Here is a 17,096-nt window from a genome sequence, read left to right as displayed (position 1 = left end):
ATCCTAAAATGTTGCTAAAGACAGTGTTTATATTGCCTCAAGTAAAGTTGCTCCAGTTGAAAGCAGATTTCTCTGTTGGCTCGCCTGGAAGTCTAGAAATAAAGGAAGCTTAACTGCTTCTGAAGATATCAGAGGGAGTTCATGCTCAGTCAAGAGAGATAGGAATATGACCAAAAAGGTACTCCTCAATTTATTTTGTTATCCTGGTTTTGGTATAAGCATGTTGTATATGCGTGTCAAATTGATTAATAAAAATGCTTAATTTTGATTATATTTTGGATCCACAAACAAGAGAGGGCTCGAAGTTGTTGGCTTAACAGCAACAAAGATGCAAGAAAAGCATACTTTGAGTCAAAGCTAATTTCTCTAGCGAGGCAATAGATGAGGAACATAGTACATACTGACTTTCAAAGATCTACAAGCAAAAAAGTCCGGTATTTTACTTCTCAAAGAAAGGTGTATATTATTACAAAACAACAATATGTACCTCTAATCTTGGTGAAAGCAGTTTACAAGAGGAAAAGAATGCTTACGCAGAGTCTGCAAAACCTCGTATTTGCTATTTGCATGTAACTACATTCAATTCATTGAATGCATTAAACAAATTAGTAAGCAAAAATAGAAATGAGAGCCTTGGCATAACTGGTAAAGTTGTTGCCATGTGACTAGGAGATTACGAGTTCGAGTCGTGGAAACAGCCTTTTGCAGAAATGCAGGGTAAGCCTGCAAACAATAGACCCTTGTGGTCCGGCCAAGCGGGAGCTTAGTGCACCGGGCTGCCCTTTTTAGTAAGCAAAAATAGACCTGCTTTTAAAAAAAAAAAACAATAAAACAAAATAGACCTGCTATGTAAATTAAGACAGAAATCTTATGTGCAAAATCTCTGCCAGTCTGCGTTTAGTTGAGCATGAGAAATCAAATTTTAATAAAGGTATTCAGGTTAGTTAAAGTTTCAGCGACAAAATACTATTGTTCTTGTTATCATTTAGTAGTTTACTTTAGCTTAGTTTAGTTTCTTTGGTAGATCAACAACAACAACAACAACAACAACCCAGTATAATCCCACTTAGTGGGGTCTGGGGAGGGTAGTGTGTACGCAGACCTTACCCCTACCCTGAGGTAGAAATGCTGTTTCCAAATAGACCCCCGACATCCTTCCCTCCAAGAACTTCCCACCTTGCTCTTGGGAGACTCGAACTCACAACCTTTCCAAATAGATCATTGTTCATTTATATTGGTCAACTATTTATCTCTGAGAGAAGGGGGTTTTCGTGATACTATTTTGCTAATATCATCTTCATGTTGTAAGAATAAATCTAATTTAGTTATGTATATGCAAGCCGGAAAGCAGGGAATAGCAGTTGGATACTGCCTGTATCTAACATTGGCAAACCAAGATGCAGTTACTGTCATCTCAGGAGCTGAGAACAAACTTGTTTCTACCTTATAAAGCAAATACATGCCCGTTTCATGCCCCTTTGACAAGTTCTAGCACATGGTCAAAGATGGTTGCAGGTGATATATGCGTAGGCAGGTCTTTATTGCAGTGCTATCTTAAGGCAGTGCCGTTCTGTTACAAAGCCATAGTAAATCTGTAATCATATAGTAGTATTTTTACTGCTCCTCTGACTATAAGCTTATGAATATATTGTAAAAGGAAAAAAACGAGGTGTTCTCTGCTTGTGGAATCTCGTTGAGAAAATGATAAGAATCTTTGTTTTTGTTTCAATACTTTAGTTGTGTACGATTTATAAAGCATTCAGAGTATGTATGATCATCTTTCTGCCCTTTTGGTATTTTCTACTGCTGATAGTTGCACGTATAGATGGATGTAATATTTTGATCACAAGTTTCATCCTGTTCTTCTCATGCACCTCTTGTGGAGCCTCGAGAGTTCGCGTAGATGAATTTAAATGGGGAACAAAGTTAGTGAGGATTCATTCAGTCAAGTCGATTCTAACTTGTTTGGCACTGAAGCGCAGTTGTTGTAGAGAGTCGAGAGGATGCCACTAAGGTCAAATATGCCTAGTTTCGTTTTGGGCATTGCTAAAAAACTATGGATGAAATAAAGAACACCTTCGTGTTAAATATGGTTAATACTTAACCGGTTTATGCGACAAAGTTAGAAACAAATATAGGCAAGAAGTTAAGAACAAACAAGAAAAATAATAGATAGTAGATGTTAGATATCTCTTTCTTTAACACATAGGAATATGTTTCTGTTCTGCTCACCTGATCCTCGAATGTATTTTAATGGTCCATGTAGTAACGACTCTATAACGTCTCTATACAACAACCAGTCTAAAAACCAAGTTTTTTTCGGAACCGATTTTCATGTAATATTACAACATATATCCTATATAATAGCACTTCACTATAACAACCAAAAATATCAGAACAAACGAACATGTTATAGGTAGGTTTGACTGTAGAAGAAAGCTGCTAAATTGATCAAGCAATATGAGCAAAAGCAAGAGCGTTTAAAGCATAATTGTTTCAAATTTCGTCTAAGCCTTTTGAGATTTAAACAAAGAAAATTTATCGGGGGAAATTCAAAAATAGTCAAATTTAAAAGTGGTCATGAAAAATAGCCACCGTTTAAAAAGTAATCGAAATTTAACCACTTTTCATGTAAAGATAAATCTAAACAAAAACACTGTTCAAAATCCGGAAAATATTCCAACATAATATACTGGAGTTCCAGTATAATATATCGGTTCAGCATAATATACTAGAAGTTCATACACAAGTGCTCCAATTTCCAGTATATTATGCCGGAATTTTTCGCATGTTGGAGTTCCAGCATAATATGTTGGAAGTTCATATACAGGTGCACCAATCTCCAGTATATTATGTTGGAACTTTTCGTGTTGCAGCAAAATACTGGCTATTTTTCAATTACGAGTCCGAAAACTGGCTAGTCCGTGCTATTTTTACAAATTTATTACTCATTGATAAATCTAAAGCTTATATTACCAGAAAATTGAAGTTCAGATATGTTCCCTTTAGTGTAAAGGGAGCATACAATTGAAGAATGATATATTTACAAAATTTTTGGTTCCTTGGCTTGCTCATTTCTCCCTCAAGCTTTATTCCTTCTGCTTGAATTCTAAATTGGAGCATTAAAAGGTAGAACATATCCTACCTCTGAGGTATGTACAATGTACTCCAGAAGAATGTAGTAACTGGCATTATACATTTCCTAATGCCCGAAGTGGTAACTGCACACGACAGCTCTACCCGTCGAGTAAAGATCTCAGGTTCTGAAGTCCTTCTGCAGATATACACTTCCTAATTCTTGATCTTTGGAATACAATAGGTGGTGGTGGTTCAGAGTAAAAACATACCATGACTACTGTTAAGTTGTCGATAGCACCACGTTTTTTGGCCTCGTCCACGACTTCCTTGCAGCATAATTTAGCGTTGTTATGTTCTTGCAGTCTCCTTCGAGCAAAATCCACTGCGTTTTGGCTTCTGAAAACATCCCATATTCCATCACTACCGATGATCAAGAACTCGTCCTCCTTTGTTAATGTAAGCAGCTTTAGTTCTGGTTCAGCACTCAATGGTCCACCCTTTTCGACTTCCTTTAGTCCCTTAATATGCCAGTCACCCAATGCCCGGGTCACGCCTAACTGTCCGTTCAAATAACCATCATCGACAAATCCACCCAAGGACTCGACACGTGTTCTTTCACTGACACAACAAGGTCTGTGATCCTTTGACATTTCTATAGCCAATCCACCTCGAGAGAGTACTGCTCGACAATCGCCAGCATTTGCCACGAGTAATGATCTGTCCATCAGATATTAGTTCAGAAAGAAGCTAAAATTAGATACAAATAACCAATGTAGACTAATGAAGATAAATTGGTAAGGAATAGGATAAAGAATGAATTTAACCAAAAAAATTCCCTACTCAAAGAACAATACACCTCAAAATGTCACCCTATGGAGTTATCAATATTTACTTAGATATGTGATACCATATGTCTAATGATCATATACCTAGGTAGTACTAGCAACAACCTAAAAAAGCTTCACGACACTAAGACATCGTGCTAGTTGATTGAAACATAAATTGGAAGTCAGGATTAAAGGAAAACAGTGAAAAGAAAATGAAAAGAAAATGAGATGAATGCATAGGAATCCACCTTCCAAATATCATAGCAGTGAGTGCAGTTGTGCCCGAGGACAAGTCAGAATCAGCGGAGCATGACTTGGCAAAAGCAGCATCTGTCTCCAAAAAAGATTTACTGACCACTTTCTCAAGTTTCAAAGGGAAATCTGCATCCTCAACAATGATTCTTGGTAAGAAGTCACGAACAAAGAGTGCTGCTCCCTTCCCACCATGGCCATCAAAGACCTGTCACTAAAACCATTTACATCAGTGGTCGCCTGGTCGGAGAATATCAGATGCTAGATGTGCTAAGAGTTTGTAGTAAACTTGGCTTATTATCTCTTTTCAATTCTTCTCCACTCCTCAGTCGGAAATCCTATTTTATATGAAAGAGATGTGTGATTCTTAATGAATAACTAGTATAATAATTAGACATTATATTTGGTCCTAAATAGGAAACTAATAAGATAAGCTACTTATACCCTGCAGGTCCAAGTGTGAGTTCCTATGCCACAAGCAAAGATGCTTAGACCTCCTGCACTTCAGCTGTTCAGCATATACATTTTCCAATACAAGTTCAAACTACAATGTGTCATGGTGTTTTTGATTCGCGGTGTTTTTAGTTGGACTACATTTCTGATCATTATGCTATCTCATCATTTGAGTAGAGTGGTCTCTTTGTCTCTTTTATGGTGCAAAGCAGTGACATGATCTGATAAGCACGACAGGAGAGCTCTAATTCATCAGTTGTCACTTACGGTTTTATACATTTGTTTGATAGTTAATAACTAATCCTGTACCATTTTGCAATAGCACAAGGCCAGCACCATGAAATCCGTAAGCGACATGTTTCATCTCACAACCCTGAGGAACAAGGCACTCCTTTGTAGTTTTTTCAGCCCTTTTGTGCAGCAACAACAACAAACCCAGTGTAATCCCACCAGTGGGGTCTCAGGAGGGTAGAGTGTATGCAGACCTCATCCCTACCTTAAGAATGTAGAGAGGCTATTTCTGGTAGACCCTCGGCTCAAGAAAGATAGAGAGGCTCTAACATTCTCATCAATATACAACCCATGTTCCCTACATCAATACCTAAACTAAATTTTATAGTAAGGAAAGATACAAATGCACCTACTAGTAAAATGAGAAAATTGCAAAGGATGAATATCATGATGCCAAACGAGTTTAAAGAACTTACTCCATAAAAAGAGACGGCCTCCTCCTCACCAAGAATACTTTGACCAAAATTCTTAGCCAGGTCCGCAATACAAATATGAGTATCTTCCATATCAAGACGACCTCCAATATCGGACCACTCTCCAGATCTAAGAGTAGGGAGGAATTTATTGGAGAGTATCTGCTTACGGTCTGCAATAGTTGTATCCTCAGAAATGCTTTCCATCTAGAGAACAAAAGGAAGAAAAAAGGAAATAAATCACTTATAACTCAATGAAGAAGTTCATAGCCACGCAACAATCAGCTTAGATGTTATATTGTTCAAGTGAACTTTCTATTTAGGATTAGTTTAGGAAACAATACCGAAGGAGCATAAGGACATGAAAATGTGTGATACTACTCAATAGTTTTACTGCAGGAACTCTCAAAGAAACACAAGATAAATGCAAATAAAGCAACTTCAATGATTTGCTACCTTATCGAAGAAGAAAAAACTTCATTGATTTACTATGTCACATAGCAAAAAAACCACGATTCTACAAATGTGCCACGGAGAATCCATATCATTCAAATTAGTTTCCAAAGGCAAAGATTTCCAAATTTCCTAATATCATCAAGAATATCCATTTACCGATAACTTTTCTACCAGAAAGATCGATAGCACTCTACAACAGATGAAAAGAATCTACCAAATCCATCTAATACAGGAGCCTCTCCGACCAGTCCCACACTTATAGCCTCTCCGACCAGTCCCACACTTGTTTTTTCTTAAAAGTACTTTTGGTGAGAAAAACACTTCTGTGCAGCAATTGCTGTTTGACCAAGCTTTTAGAAACTGCTCCGATGCGTCCCACACTTAACCAGGAGAAGAAAGGATACCAAGAATTGCAAATCACAAAAGATAAAGACCCATAGCTAATAAATAGACCATCTAATAAAAAAGAGTGAGGAAACCAAAAAAAAAAAAAAAAAAAAGGCTGATTACTAAGATAGCAACCAGTAGAAAAGCTTGACAGCCCCAAGCCACCAAAATAATAAACCATAATTGACAAACAACCCAATTATATTTCTTCAAAGTACATCTACAATAATAACTACACCAAAAAAGGAGAAAAAAAATCAGATCTTTGCAATTTGCTAGATTGACAAGAGTGATTTCGAGTCATCCCAAGAGCAAGTGGAGAGTTTTTGGAGGGAGTTATGCCGAGAGTCTATCGGAAACAGTATCTCTACCCTACGTCAGGGTAAGATATGCCTACACACTACCCTACCCGGACCCACTGGTGGGATTATACGGTGTTGTTGTTGTTGTTGCAATTTGCCAGATTATGGAACACTCCCAAATTGACCAAATTCATTATACAAAAAAAGCAACAGCTCTCAACATCCATTTGCAAACCAAAGAACAAATCTAAAGTATAACTACAACAACAGCTACACCTCAATCTCAAATTATCCATATAAGTGGAGATTAATGCATAAGTAGACCAGAAAACAAAATTATATAATATTGAAAAAATTCCAAAGCTACAAAATTTACAAGACCAATAATGGTAGTAATAATTAAAGAAAGAGATCCTTACTGGGAAAGAGTTTCTGATCACAGAAAAGCTAGAAGATGTGTTTTTTTCACAATTCTCTTTTTGGGTATTTCCCAATTCATCTTCTACTTGTAAAGATCCAATCTTTATATTCTCATCACTCTTTGAAATATCCAAATTCTCCATTTCCTCACTCACTTCCTCTGACTCTTGGACACACATTTCTTTTTTATCAGTTTTAGCAAACAAAAAAATAACCAAAATGTTTTTTTTTTTTTTTTTTTTTGGAGAATCAAATTGGAATTTTTTTCACTTTATTTCTGCAAGTTGAAAACTTTATGTAGCAGAGAATATATATATATATCAAGAATTGGAAATTGAGGAGAAGATTCTTGGAATATGTGAGGTGATGATAATTAATCTCAAGATTATATATATACTGTTTTAATGCAAAATAGTAATAATAATGTAGAAGAGAGACAAATGGAAACTTGAGTTTTCCAGATTTTTTCTAAGAAAAAGTGTGGTTATAGCTGTATTATTACTGTGAAAGCAATGAAACAGAAGGGGCTTTTTCTTTTTTGTTTTTGGAGGTTTTTAGGTGTAGATCTTTTTATTTCTCTTTTAATATTTGTTGGTTTTGCACCTACTTTATAGGAAACTTTGGGGTACTACTGGCTTCTTTTCCTGTTAACTAGTAGTAGTGCCCGCGCGGATGCGCGAATACTAATTATTGTCAAATATTTAAGTTATTTGGATTGTATGTAAATAATTTTAAAATCTACACTTTCTCAGTAAATATAGATAATAATTGGATATTAACTACATCAAAAAAGTTAATCATTTATTTTATTTTTCTTTTTTGATATCATTCTTACCAGTGTCATTGGATCCTAAAAATAGTCGGGAAGCAAAATAATAACTCATATTTATGGCAAAACAATCAAATGTTGAGACAATGAATGACTCAGACTTAACTCTTTTATTACTACTTGAATCTTATTTGGTGTGTTGATATCTCTTAAAAAATATTTCTTTCTTAAAATTTCAGTTTCTAAAACATTATTTTTCAATAATAATTATTTTTATAATAATGTAATTGAAAATATTATTCTTAATTCAAAACTTATTTTAGTTGGCTATCTAAAAATATATTTTAAAAAAAAGCTAGTGAATTTATTTAACTACATTTTGATATTTGACATTAACCATGTTAAATATCTGAGTTATTTAAATTATATGTAGATAACCTTAACATTTAAACCTTCTAAATAATTATAGATAATCGTCATATATTAATTAAGAAACACTACATAAAAAAGACAAACACTTTCTCAATTCTCGTAGTGATAATTTTATTTTTGCACTATTCTCATAAGTAGACAAGAGGGGTTGCTCTGATGGTAAGCAACCCCCACTTCCAACCGAGAGGTTGTGAGTTCGAGTCTCCCCAAGAGCAAGGTGGGATGTTCTTGGAGGGAAGGATGTCGGGGGTTTATTTGGAAACAGTCTCTCTACCCTAGGGTAGGGGTAAGGTCTGCGTACACACTACCCTCCCCAGACCCCACTAAGTGGGATTATACTGGGTTGTTGTTATTGTTGTTATTGTTGCACTATTCTCATAAGTGTCATTAGAACCTAAAATAGCTAAAAAGTGAAATAATAACTCATATTTATGGCAAAGCACAAAGTCTTTTTTTTTTGGTAATTAAAGATTTCTATTTACCAGGAAAAATATATACAAGAGAATTCAGAACCCATACATTCCATCATGCTATTCTATGCCCACATCCCTCCTTTATCTAAAACATATACATTTATCTATTACAAGGGTACCAATTAAGACTACTCATCCTTTCTTCTATATATTTGTGACTTCTGCAATGTAACTCTTGGATAATCTTCATACACACTGCTTCCCATCCCCTTGATTTTGCCTGAAAAATTCTCACATTTCGTTCCTGCCATACGTAGTACACTGTTGCAGCTAAGGCCATTTTGAAAAGTTCAGCCTTTGGAGTCTTCTTCCTGGTTATATTTACTGCTCATGCAAGTTCTTGCTCCCATCCCAAAACTCCCATATTCATTCCTTGCCAAACTAGTATCCTGCTCCATAGTGCTTTAGAGTATTCACACTCAAAGAACAAGTGTTGGATGCTCTCTTTCTCTGTTCTACAAAGTACACAATCTTCTTCTACATGCATGCCCCACTTCTGCAGCCTATCCCTCGTGTACAGTTTACCATGAGCTGTCAATGTTAGCATGAAGGTCCAGCGTGGGCAACCTAAATTCTGGCATACTGTCTTCTTTCATCTCACCTTGTCAAATGTTCCACGCAACCTGTGATATATAGTTTTGATGTTGCATTTCTTAGTTCTCCTTATTTCCTCATGATTAAAGCCAGCTTTCACGAGTGTCTCCTGAGCTTTGAGTATCTTCCCAACCATCCATGATGCTTGCTTCACCTGGATACCCCATACTTCCTTGCCTTTGATGTAGTAATTGTGAATCCATTGGATCCACAATTTGTTCTTTTCTCTGCACAGGTCCCAATAATGTTTACATACAGCTGCTTTATTCCATAGTGCTATATCAATTATGTTAAAGCCTCATGTTGTCTTAGGCATACATATCATTTCCCATGCTAGTAGGGCCTTTTTAGTTACATTGCTCTCACTTGTCCATAGGAAGCTTCTGCAGATTGCCTCTATTAACTTTGTGATTTTCTTTGGCAGCACAAAAATTTGTGCCCAGTAAGTCTAAACTGAGAATAGGACACTTTTAATGAGCTGGAATCTTCCAGCATAGGATAAGAACCTTGTTGTCCAGAATGTTATTCTGCCTACTATCTTCTCTACCAAAGGATGGCATTGTGCTATACTGATTCTCCTGGTGCTCAATGGGACTCCTAAATATCTCACAGGTAATTCTCCCTTTTGTATTCCCAGGAAGCTTATTATCTTCTCTTGGTCTTCTTGTGTAATCCCTCCACAGAATAAGGAACTTTTGTTTTTGTTAATCTTCAGTCCAGATGCTTGTGAGAACTCTTGAAAGCCATTATATAGTAGTTGGACTGACTTCAAATCTCCCCTGCAAAACAGTAAAAGGTCATCAGCAAATCCAAGTTGCAAGATTTGCATCTTTGCACACTTGGGGTGGTAATTAAAATCTGGATTGTAGTTGAGCATTTTCAGCCTCCTTGTCAGGTATTCCATGGCAAGCACAAACAGATAGGGGGACAGTGGATCTCCTTGCCTCAATCCTCTTCTTGCTTCAAAAGGTTTTATTTGGACTACATTAATCAGTATAGTATATGTGACTGTTCCTATGCAACTCATTATCCACCTTACAAACTTTGTTGGGAATGCTAAAGCATATAGCATTTATTCCATAAACTCCCACTCAATTGAGTCATAGGCTTTCTGCATGTCTAACTTCATCATACATCTTGGGGATACACCTTTCCTCCCATATCCTTTAACCAGCTTATGACTCAGAATAATATTGTCTGTGATAGCTCTCCCAGGTACAAATGCAGCCTGAGTATTATCTACCAAGTTATCCATTACACCCTACAGCCTTCTAGTTAATACTTTTGAAATCATCTTATAAACCACTGTGCAACATGAGATTGGTCTGAACTCCTTTATACTTGTAGGATTTTTTACTTTAGGAATAAGAGTAATAGCAGTACAGTTCACTGGTCTATACATTTGTGCAGTACAAAAAACTCCTCAACTGCTTGAGTAACCTCACCCCCTATAGTACCCCATGCTTTTTTGAAGAATACTTCATTAAAGCCATCATATCCTGAAGCCTTCATGTCACATATCTCTTTCAGAACCTCCCCTATTTCTTCCTTGGTTACCTGTCTTATCAGGTTCATTTGTTGTTCTCTGCTAAGGATTGTTCCCATTATGGTTACATTGGGGTTGATAGCTGGAATGGATTCAGTTTTGGATCCTAGGAGTCTCCTGTAATAATTAAGGATTTCTGCCTCTATTTCATCGTCAAGTACTAGTTGCCTACCCATATCTATTAACATCTGGATCCCATTAGTATTGTTCCTATGTTTCATTTGAACAAAAAAGTATCTTGAGTTGGAGTCTCCCAACTTCAGTCACTGCACCCTTGATTTTTGCTTATATACACTCTCCTCTATCATCATCCACTTTTCCAACTTTTGTTTCAACTCTTTCTCCTTTCCAATTAGCTCAGTATCTAGCATTTTGTTGCTCATATCCTCCTATATTGTATGCAGCTCATCTCTTGTCTTTTTGATTCTGTCTTCAATCCCCTTGTAGTGTTTTATGTTTATCTCCTTGCTCAACTCCTTAGTCTTCTTTAGTTTCTGCCAAACTGTTTCCATCTTTCCAAATTCCTTTCTTTCCTTCCAAGCCATTTCAACTTGTTGGATAAATAGAGGATGGTCAGCTATGCAGTTTAGGAATCTAAAAGTCCTGCTTTTCTTTGTCTGCAAATGTGTGATTATCAACTTCAAAGGAGAGTGATCTGATATTAGTGGCTCTAACACATGTATTCTCAAGCTTGGCGTGGTCATCATCCAATCTGCATTCACCAGTCCCCTATCTATCTTGATATATGTGTGATGATTAGTCCATGTATAGTCCCTTCCCACATACTGCAATTCATTCATTCATGTGTCCATCATGTATTCCTTTAAGTCTTTTACTTCTATATCCCGCACTTCAGTCCCATGTTGTCTATCTGTTACCTGTAGCACAGCATTGTAGTCCCCCATTGCAATCCAAGGTCCTTGCTGAGTGCTATTGATCTGTCTCAACTTTTGCCACAATGTTTTCCTGTCATTGATGGTATGAAGTCCATATACTGCTGTGAAACCAAAGCTGATTAGTTTTGATTTCACTCTAATCTGTCCATGAATAATCTGTTCATCCATATCACTAAGATTAAAAATGTAGATTCTAGGATCCCACAATACCCATATTCTTCCTTTATGCCCTGTTCTTGCATTTAAAATCCATTCCCAACCTGGAGCTATTTTTTTGATTATTTCTGTGGCCTTTATTTCTTTGACCCTATGTTCTACTAATGCTATAACAGCTTTATTGTTACCTCTAATGAATTCCTTTACTTCTTTCTGCTTGTAAACTTTATTTAATCCTCTTACATTCCAAGTAATTACACTCATACTGGAATAAAATAAGAATAGTGTAAATACCCCTGGTCTCCTTGGCTACTAGGTTGGCTATTACTTGCTTCTTCATTTCTTTGGTTATCCATCAAGCTCTGAAAATCATTAGTTTTGTCAACACTATGATCTTCATTTTGTTTAGTTTTGGCTGCTCTAGCTGCTGATTTGCCAACCACAGTAATCCATCATGCTTCCTTGCTTTGTAACTCCTCAGCTCTTTGTTCCAGTACTGCCCTCTTATTGTTTGAATTCTCTTGTGTCTGTTCATTTTCCTTTGCCATATTGCCTCTTTCTTTTCAGTTCTAACCCACATCATTTTGCCTTTAGTTATCTTCTTCTGCTGCACATTTCTTAGTTGCTGCATTGGCTTCTTATTTTCATCACATTCATGTATTATTTTCAAGCATTTACTGCAATACTTTGGCTCCCAATCATACTCCACTTCCTGGGCTAATTCCTTCCCCTTTGGATCCTATAACTTCACCAGCCTTGGAAGGGGCTTGGTGATGTCCATCTCTATAAGTAGTCTAGCATATGAAACTCGAACTCCTCCTGTAGTACACTCATCAGCATAAATGGAATTACCAAGGGCACTACCTATCTTACTTAGAGCAGTCATACTCCACCAGTTAATGGGTAGGTTTGGTAACTTAACCCATAATGGAATTGTTTTAACACTTCATCATGGAGATTGAAGTCCTCCGACCATGCCTTCATGATAATTGGCTTATTATTGATCGTGTGTGGCCCAAAATACAAGACTTGGTTCCTTTCCTCTATACTAGAGAATCGTATAATGAAGTAATCTTCGTTATGATAATAGATCTGTGGTTTCTTAGAATACTTACCCACTGAAGTCACAAATCTGCCCATAGCTCCTATAGTTGGGGAATCCCCTATCACATATATGACAATAGCATTCTTCCATTTCTCTGTCTCATGCTCTATGTCCTTAGCTTCAATTTTTACAATTTTTTCACCATTTTGCACGATTTGGGCATTATACTGAAGGTTCATACCCTTCATGGCCAATTTGTTTCCCCCACCACATTTGCCCAAGTTTTAGCCCTAGTTTCCTCCTGCTTGCCATCTTCTTTTGCTTTCTCTGCAGTACCATAGTTGCATGGTACTGTTCCATCAGTATACTTCTTAGTTGTTTGTTCCTTGCTTCCCACCTCATCTCCTCTAGCTTTAACTGCTATTGGAGCTGGCAAAGCACAAAGGTTGACACGATATAAACGGTTCTTTGATTACGACGTGACTCTTATATTACGACTTGAACTCTTATTTGGTATGGTTTTATCTTTCAAAAAAATTTTCTATTTTGAAATTTCAATTTCTAAAATTATATATATATATATATATATATATATATATATATATATATATATATATATATAATAATTATCTTTATAATGATGCAAGTGAAGATATTATCCTTAATTTAAAATTCACTTTAATCAGCTATCTAAAAATTTAAATATTTTTTTATTTTAGTATGACTCCACTTTAAGTTTATCGATATCTCTAGCCCCAGAATATGAATTTTTTATACTCTACATATACAAAAATTTTGTTCTTTGAATCATTAAATGTTAAATTAGTTGATTATTATTATAAAACCTTGCACATATTATCTTAAAATTGTCAAGTAGTTTATTTTTCGATACCATACTTGGTTTAACCTCAATGCAAACTACTCAAAGTGCATTCCAATCCAAATTCGAATATCATATCAGTTTGTTAGTAATAGTGACTTTTTAAAAATGACACATAATGTAAATTTTTAAAAATATTTGAAGATATCCTTATCTTATAATCTATGTATTTGAGTTGAAAAAAAATATATTTGGAATCGATGAGATTAATTTCAAATTTTTTATACTCAACAAAGATGAAGCGTAAGAAGAAATTTGTTGTCATCTTTTATTTCTCGTTTTTAGACCTTTCTAATATTTTTTTCAATATTTATTTTCTTTTATCTTATTTTTTATGTCATTATTTCTGTTGTTACAAAAAATTAATTTTCACTATAAAATGGTGAGTTTTAATAAAAATTGTGTACATATGAACTTTAATTATATTTTTAGTCTTTGGTTGAAATTATTTCATATTTTATTTTGGCTTTATCTAATCAGCCTAAATAGGTGCTTACCTGACCATTTAAATTAAAAAATTGAATAATGTGTAATTTATATATAATTCATATATAATATATGTATAATCGTGTGTTGTCGGTATATGATCTATTTATATTAGCTATAAAAAGTAAACAATGAATATGGCCGGATATTATGTAAATATTCCAGAAGATTTCGGCTTTTTGAGTTTATCCATGATATAACTTCTATTATAATAATTTTAAAACTCTCTACTAATGTTCAAAAATATCTTATCTTTTTATTATATTTGAATTAAAAAAAGTAAAGAGATTTTTTGAAATAATTTGTTTACATTTAAAAAAAATTCACGTCATGCCAATTTTTTCTTTATATATACTCTTTGTTACACTTAAAAGTCGTCATAGAAACTATCAATTAGAAAGCAATTTATCTCTTGTTGAGTTTGAAAAAAAAAACCTTTCACATAATCTAATGATTCAAAACTAATATTCTTCAACGAAAAAAATATTATACCCTTGCAATATTGGCTTGACTACAGCTAAATGAAGGGGTTTTAGCTTATACCCTTCAATTCCTTGAATATGCTAAATTGATTTTAATGATAGCAATTGTATAGCCAAAGTTTTGTTATTTGTTTGATGTCCATTTATGCAAATTGACTCTTCAAACAAATATTCTTCAAGAAGAAAAAAGAAACAATTTTTTTTTTTTTAATATTGACTGATTTTGTGATGTTTTGTTCTCCAGCATGTATGTTTACTTTATTATATATGTAAGTAAACTTTTATTTGGTTTTGTAAACTCTTTTTTGTTAATTAGATAAACATAGACGTGTACCTTATATATTATATTTATTTTAAAAGAATTTCGTTTTAGTTACAGTGTTTCAAAGAACTATACTTATAAGATTTTAATTATGAAATAGTTTTATAGTTATATGTCGAGTTTTTTTTGCTAGAGGCGAAGTAATATTTAAATAGTTATAAAAAATAACAAAAGTTCCTAACATGATTACATATGATCATTAACCGAATTAAGTATGATAACATGATAAAAAAAGATAAATTTTATTTTTAATTTAAATTCGAATTTTAGAACTTTATCTATAAATTCAAAATTATCTTTTAATTATCTTTTAATATACTATTCAAATTTATATATATATTTAATTAGTCATTGTCAAACTTAGGAAAGGAATATATATATTATTCTGTATTTCATCTGTATATACAGTCAAATTTCTTTATAATAACCTTGTTTGTTCCGATATTTTTTGGTTGTTATAGTAAAATGCTGTTATAGAGAATATATATTATAACATAACAAGAAAAATTGGTTCCAAAGAAAACTTGGCCGTTATAGTGAAGTATTGTTATAAATAAGAGGTCTGACTATATCATTATTTTTTTAACACATTTCCAGTACTTTAAATTATGAGCCCGTTTGGCCATGAAAAGTTTTTCACTTTTTTCAAAAAACAAATTCACTTTTTTTCGAAATAAGTGTTTGGCCATAAAAATTTTAATTTTCATTTGAAGAGAATTTTGGAATTTTTCGAAAATTTGAAATTCTCCAAAAAGTTATTTTTCAAAATTTTCACTCAGATCACTCACAAAATTTCAAAAACAACCCAAAATTATAATCATGTCCAAACACAACTCTAATTTTCAAATACCATTTTCACTTGAATATTTTTCGGAATTTTCTTGGAAAATACTTTATATAGTTGCATCTTACTAGGATTAAAGAAATATTTTGAGCACAAGTTATATATTTTGTTCTACGAAGATTTTACCGGGAAAAAAAATCCAAAAAACCCCGAATAACGAGAAAAACCGAGAAAAGTCGAGATTTAAAAATCCAAGTTGTATTGGTTTGGTTTGGTCTTTAGATTTAATAACCCGGCACAATTGGTTTGGTTTGATAATTATAAAATCCGAACCAACCCGATCTATATACATCCCTAGTACATATTATTACATTGTTTGATACCATTATCCTTATCATTGAACTGCTTAAACTCGATTATGTTATAATTTAAAATATTGCTTGGTTTTCACTTGTCGTATAATATTCGTTTTGAAGTCTCGACTAATCTAGATTTGTGTCGTGTAAAACCCATTAAGGAAAAAAAGCTCCTTGTCAAGATTTTTTGTATTCTCATAGCTCAAACCGGAAACCTTTGACTAAGAATATTATTTTACTTATTGTAAGATGTACAACACTCCAAAATACTCGAGTATTCTAATATTTCACAAGCAATAATTATGAAATGATGAATCAGGAAGCAATGATAAAAAAATGAAATTAAAAAAAACACAACCATATATAGATGGAGGAAGGAGGAAAAAGTAAAAATATCAAAATCTCTCTAGGAAAATAACAAAAACATATTTAAATATGTTTATTTGTTTGTAAATTAATGCACGTCAAGAAATGGAAGAGAAATAAGAAGTAGAAAATATAAGAAACAAAAGTTGATGAAAGTAGAGGAAGGGGATGATATACCTAACTAAATGAAACGTGTCTGCGATAAAACACGTGGTAAATTAAATCCATTTAAGACTTTTAGCATTTTAATTGAGTAATTTCAACTTACAATTTATTGTTGTTATTATTATTAAAGCCGGAACAATTAATTAATCCACAGTTATCTCCACATAATAAACGTGTACCATAGTATTTCATTGGAGTTGAACTCACATCATGACATATCTTGACAAAAGGTAAAAAAATCAAAAAATAAAAGAGGAAATCGAAAAAGTTCATTTTACTTGTTCTCTTTTTGGAGGGGGGGGGGGGCGCAAGGAACAACAACAACAACGACAACGATCCAGTATAATCCCACAATTGGGGTCTGGGGAGGGTAATATGTACGCAGACCTTACCCCTACCCCGAAGGGTAGAGAGGCTGTTTCCAGGAGACCCTCGACTCAAAAAAAGCAACAGGAGCCGATATAT

At 34.2% G+C, this 17,096-nt stretch overlaps 1 protein-coding gene and 1 pseudogene across 1 annotated transcript; both read right to left on the bottom strand.

The window, feature by feature from the left end:
* Nucleotides 1-844: 844 nt before the first annotated feature.
* The window catches only part of LOC138870097 (uncharacterized), a 149,461-nt pseudogene continuing 133,209 nt past the window's right edge, over nucleotides 845-17,096 (bottom strand).
* Nucleotides 2,949-7,448, bottom strand: LOC104222161 (probable protein phosphatase 2C 27). Its single transcript, XM_009773354.2, has 4 exons — nucleotides 6,879-7,448; nucleotides 5,318-5,521; nucleotides 4,154-4,365; nucleotides 2,949-3,795 (listed from the first exon to the last, which is right to left on the bottom strand). The coding sequence occupies exons 1-4, from the start codon at nucleotides 7,056-7,058 to the stop codon at nucleotides 3,237-3,239; spliced, it is 1,155 nt and encodes a 384-aa protein (XP_009771656.1). The 5' UTR covers nucleotides 7,059-7,448; the 3' UTR covers nucleotides 2,949-3,236.

The sequence above is a fragment of the Nicotiana sylvestris genome, chromosome 6 (genome assembly GCF_000393655.2).
Source record: "Nicotiana sylvestris chromosome 6, ASM39365v2, whole genome shotgun sequence".
Classification (NCBI taxonomy): domain Eukaryota; kingdom Viridiplantae; phylum Streptophyta; class Magnoliopsida; order Solanales; family Solanaceae; genus Nicotiana; species Nicotiana sylvestris.
The sequence above is the reverse complement of the archived record's forward strand: the minus strand, read 5'-3'. Positions and strand labels throughout refer to the sequence as shown.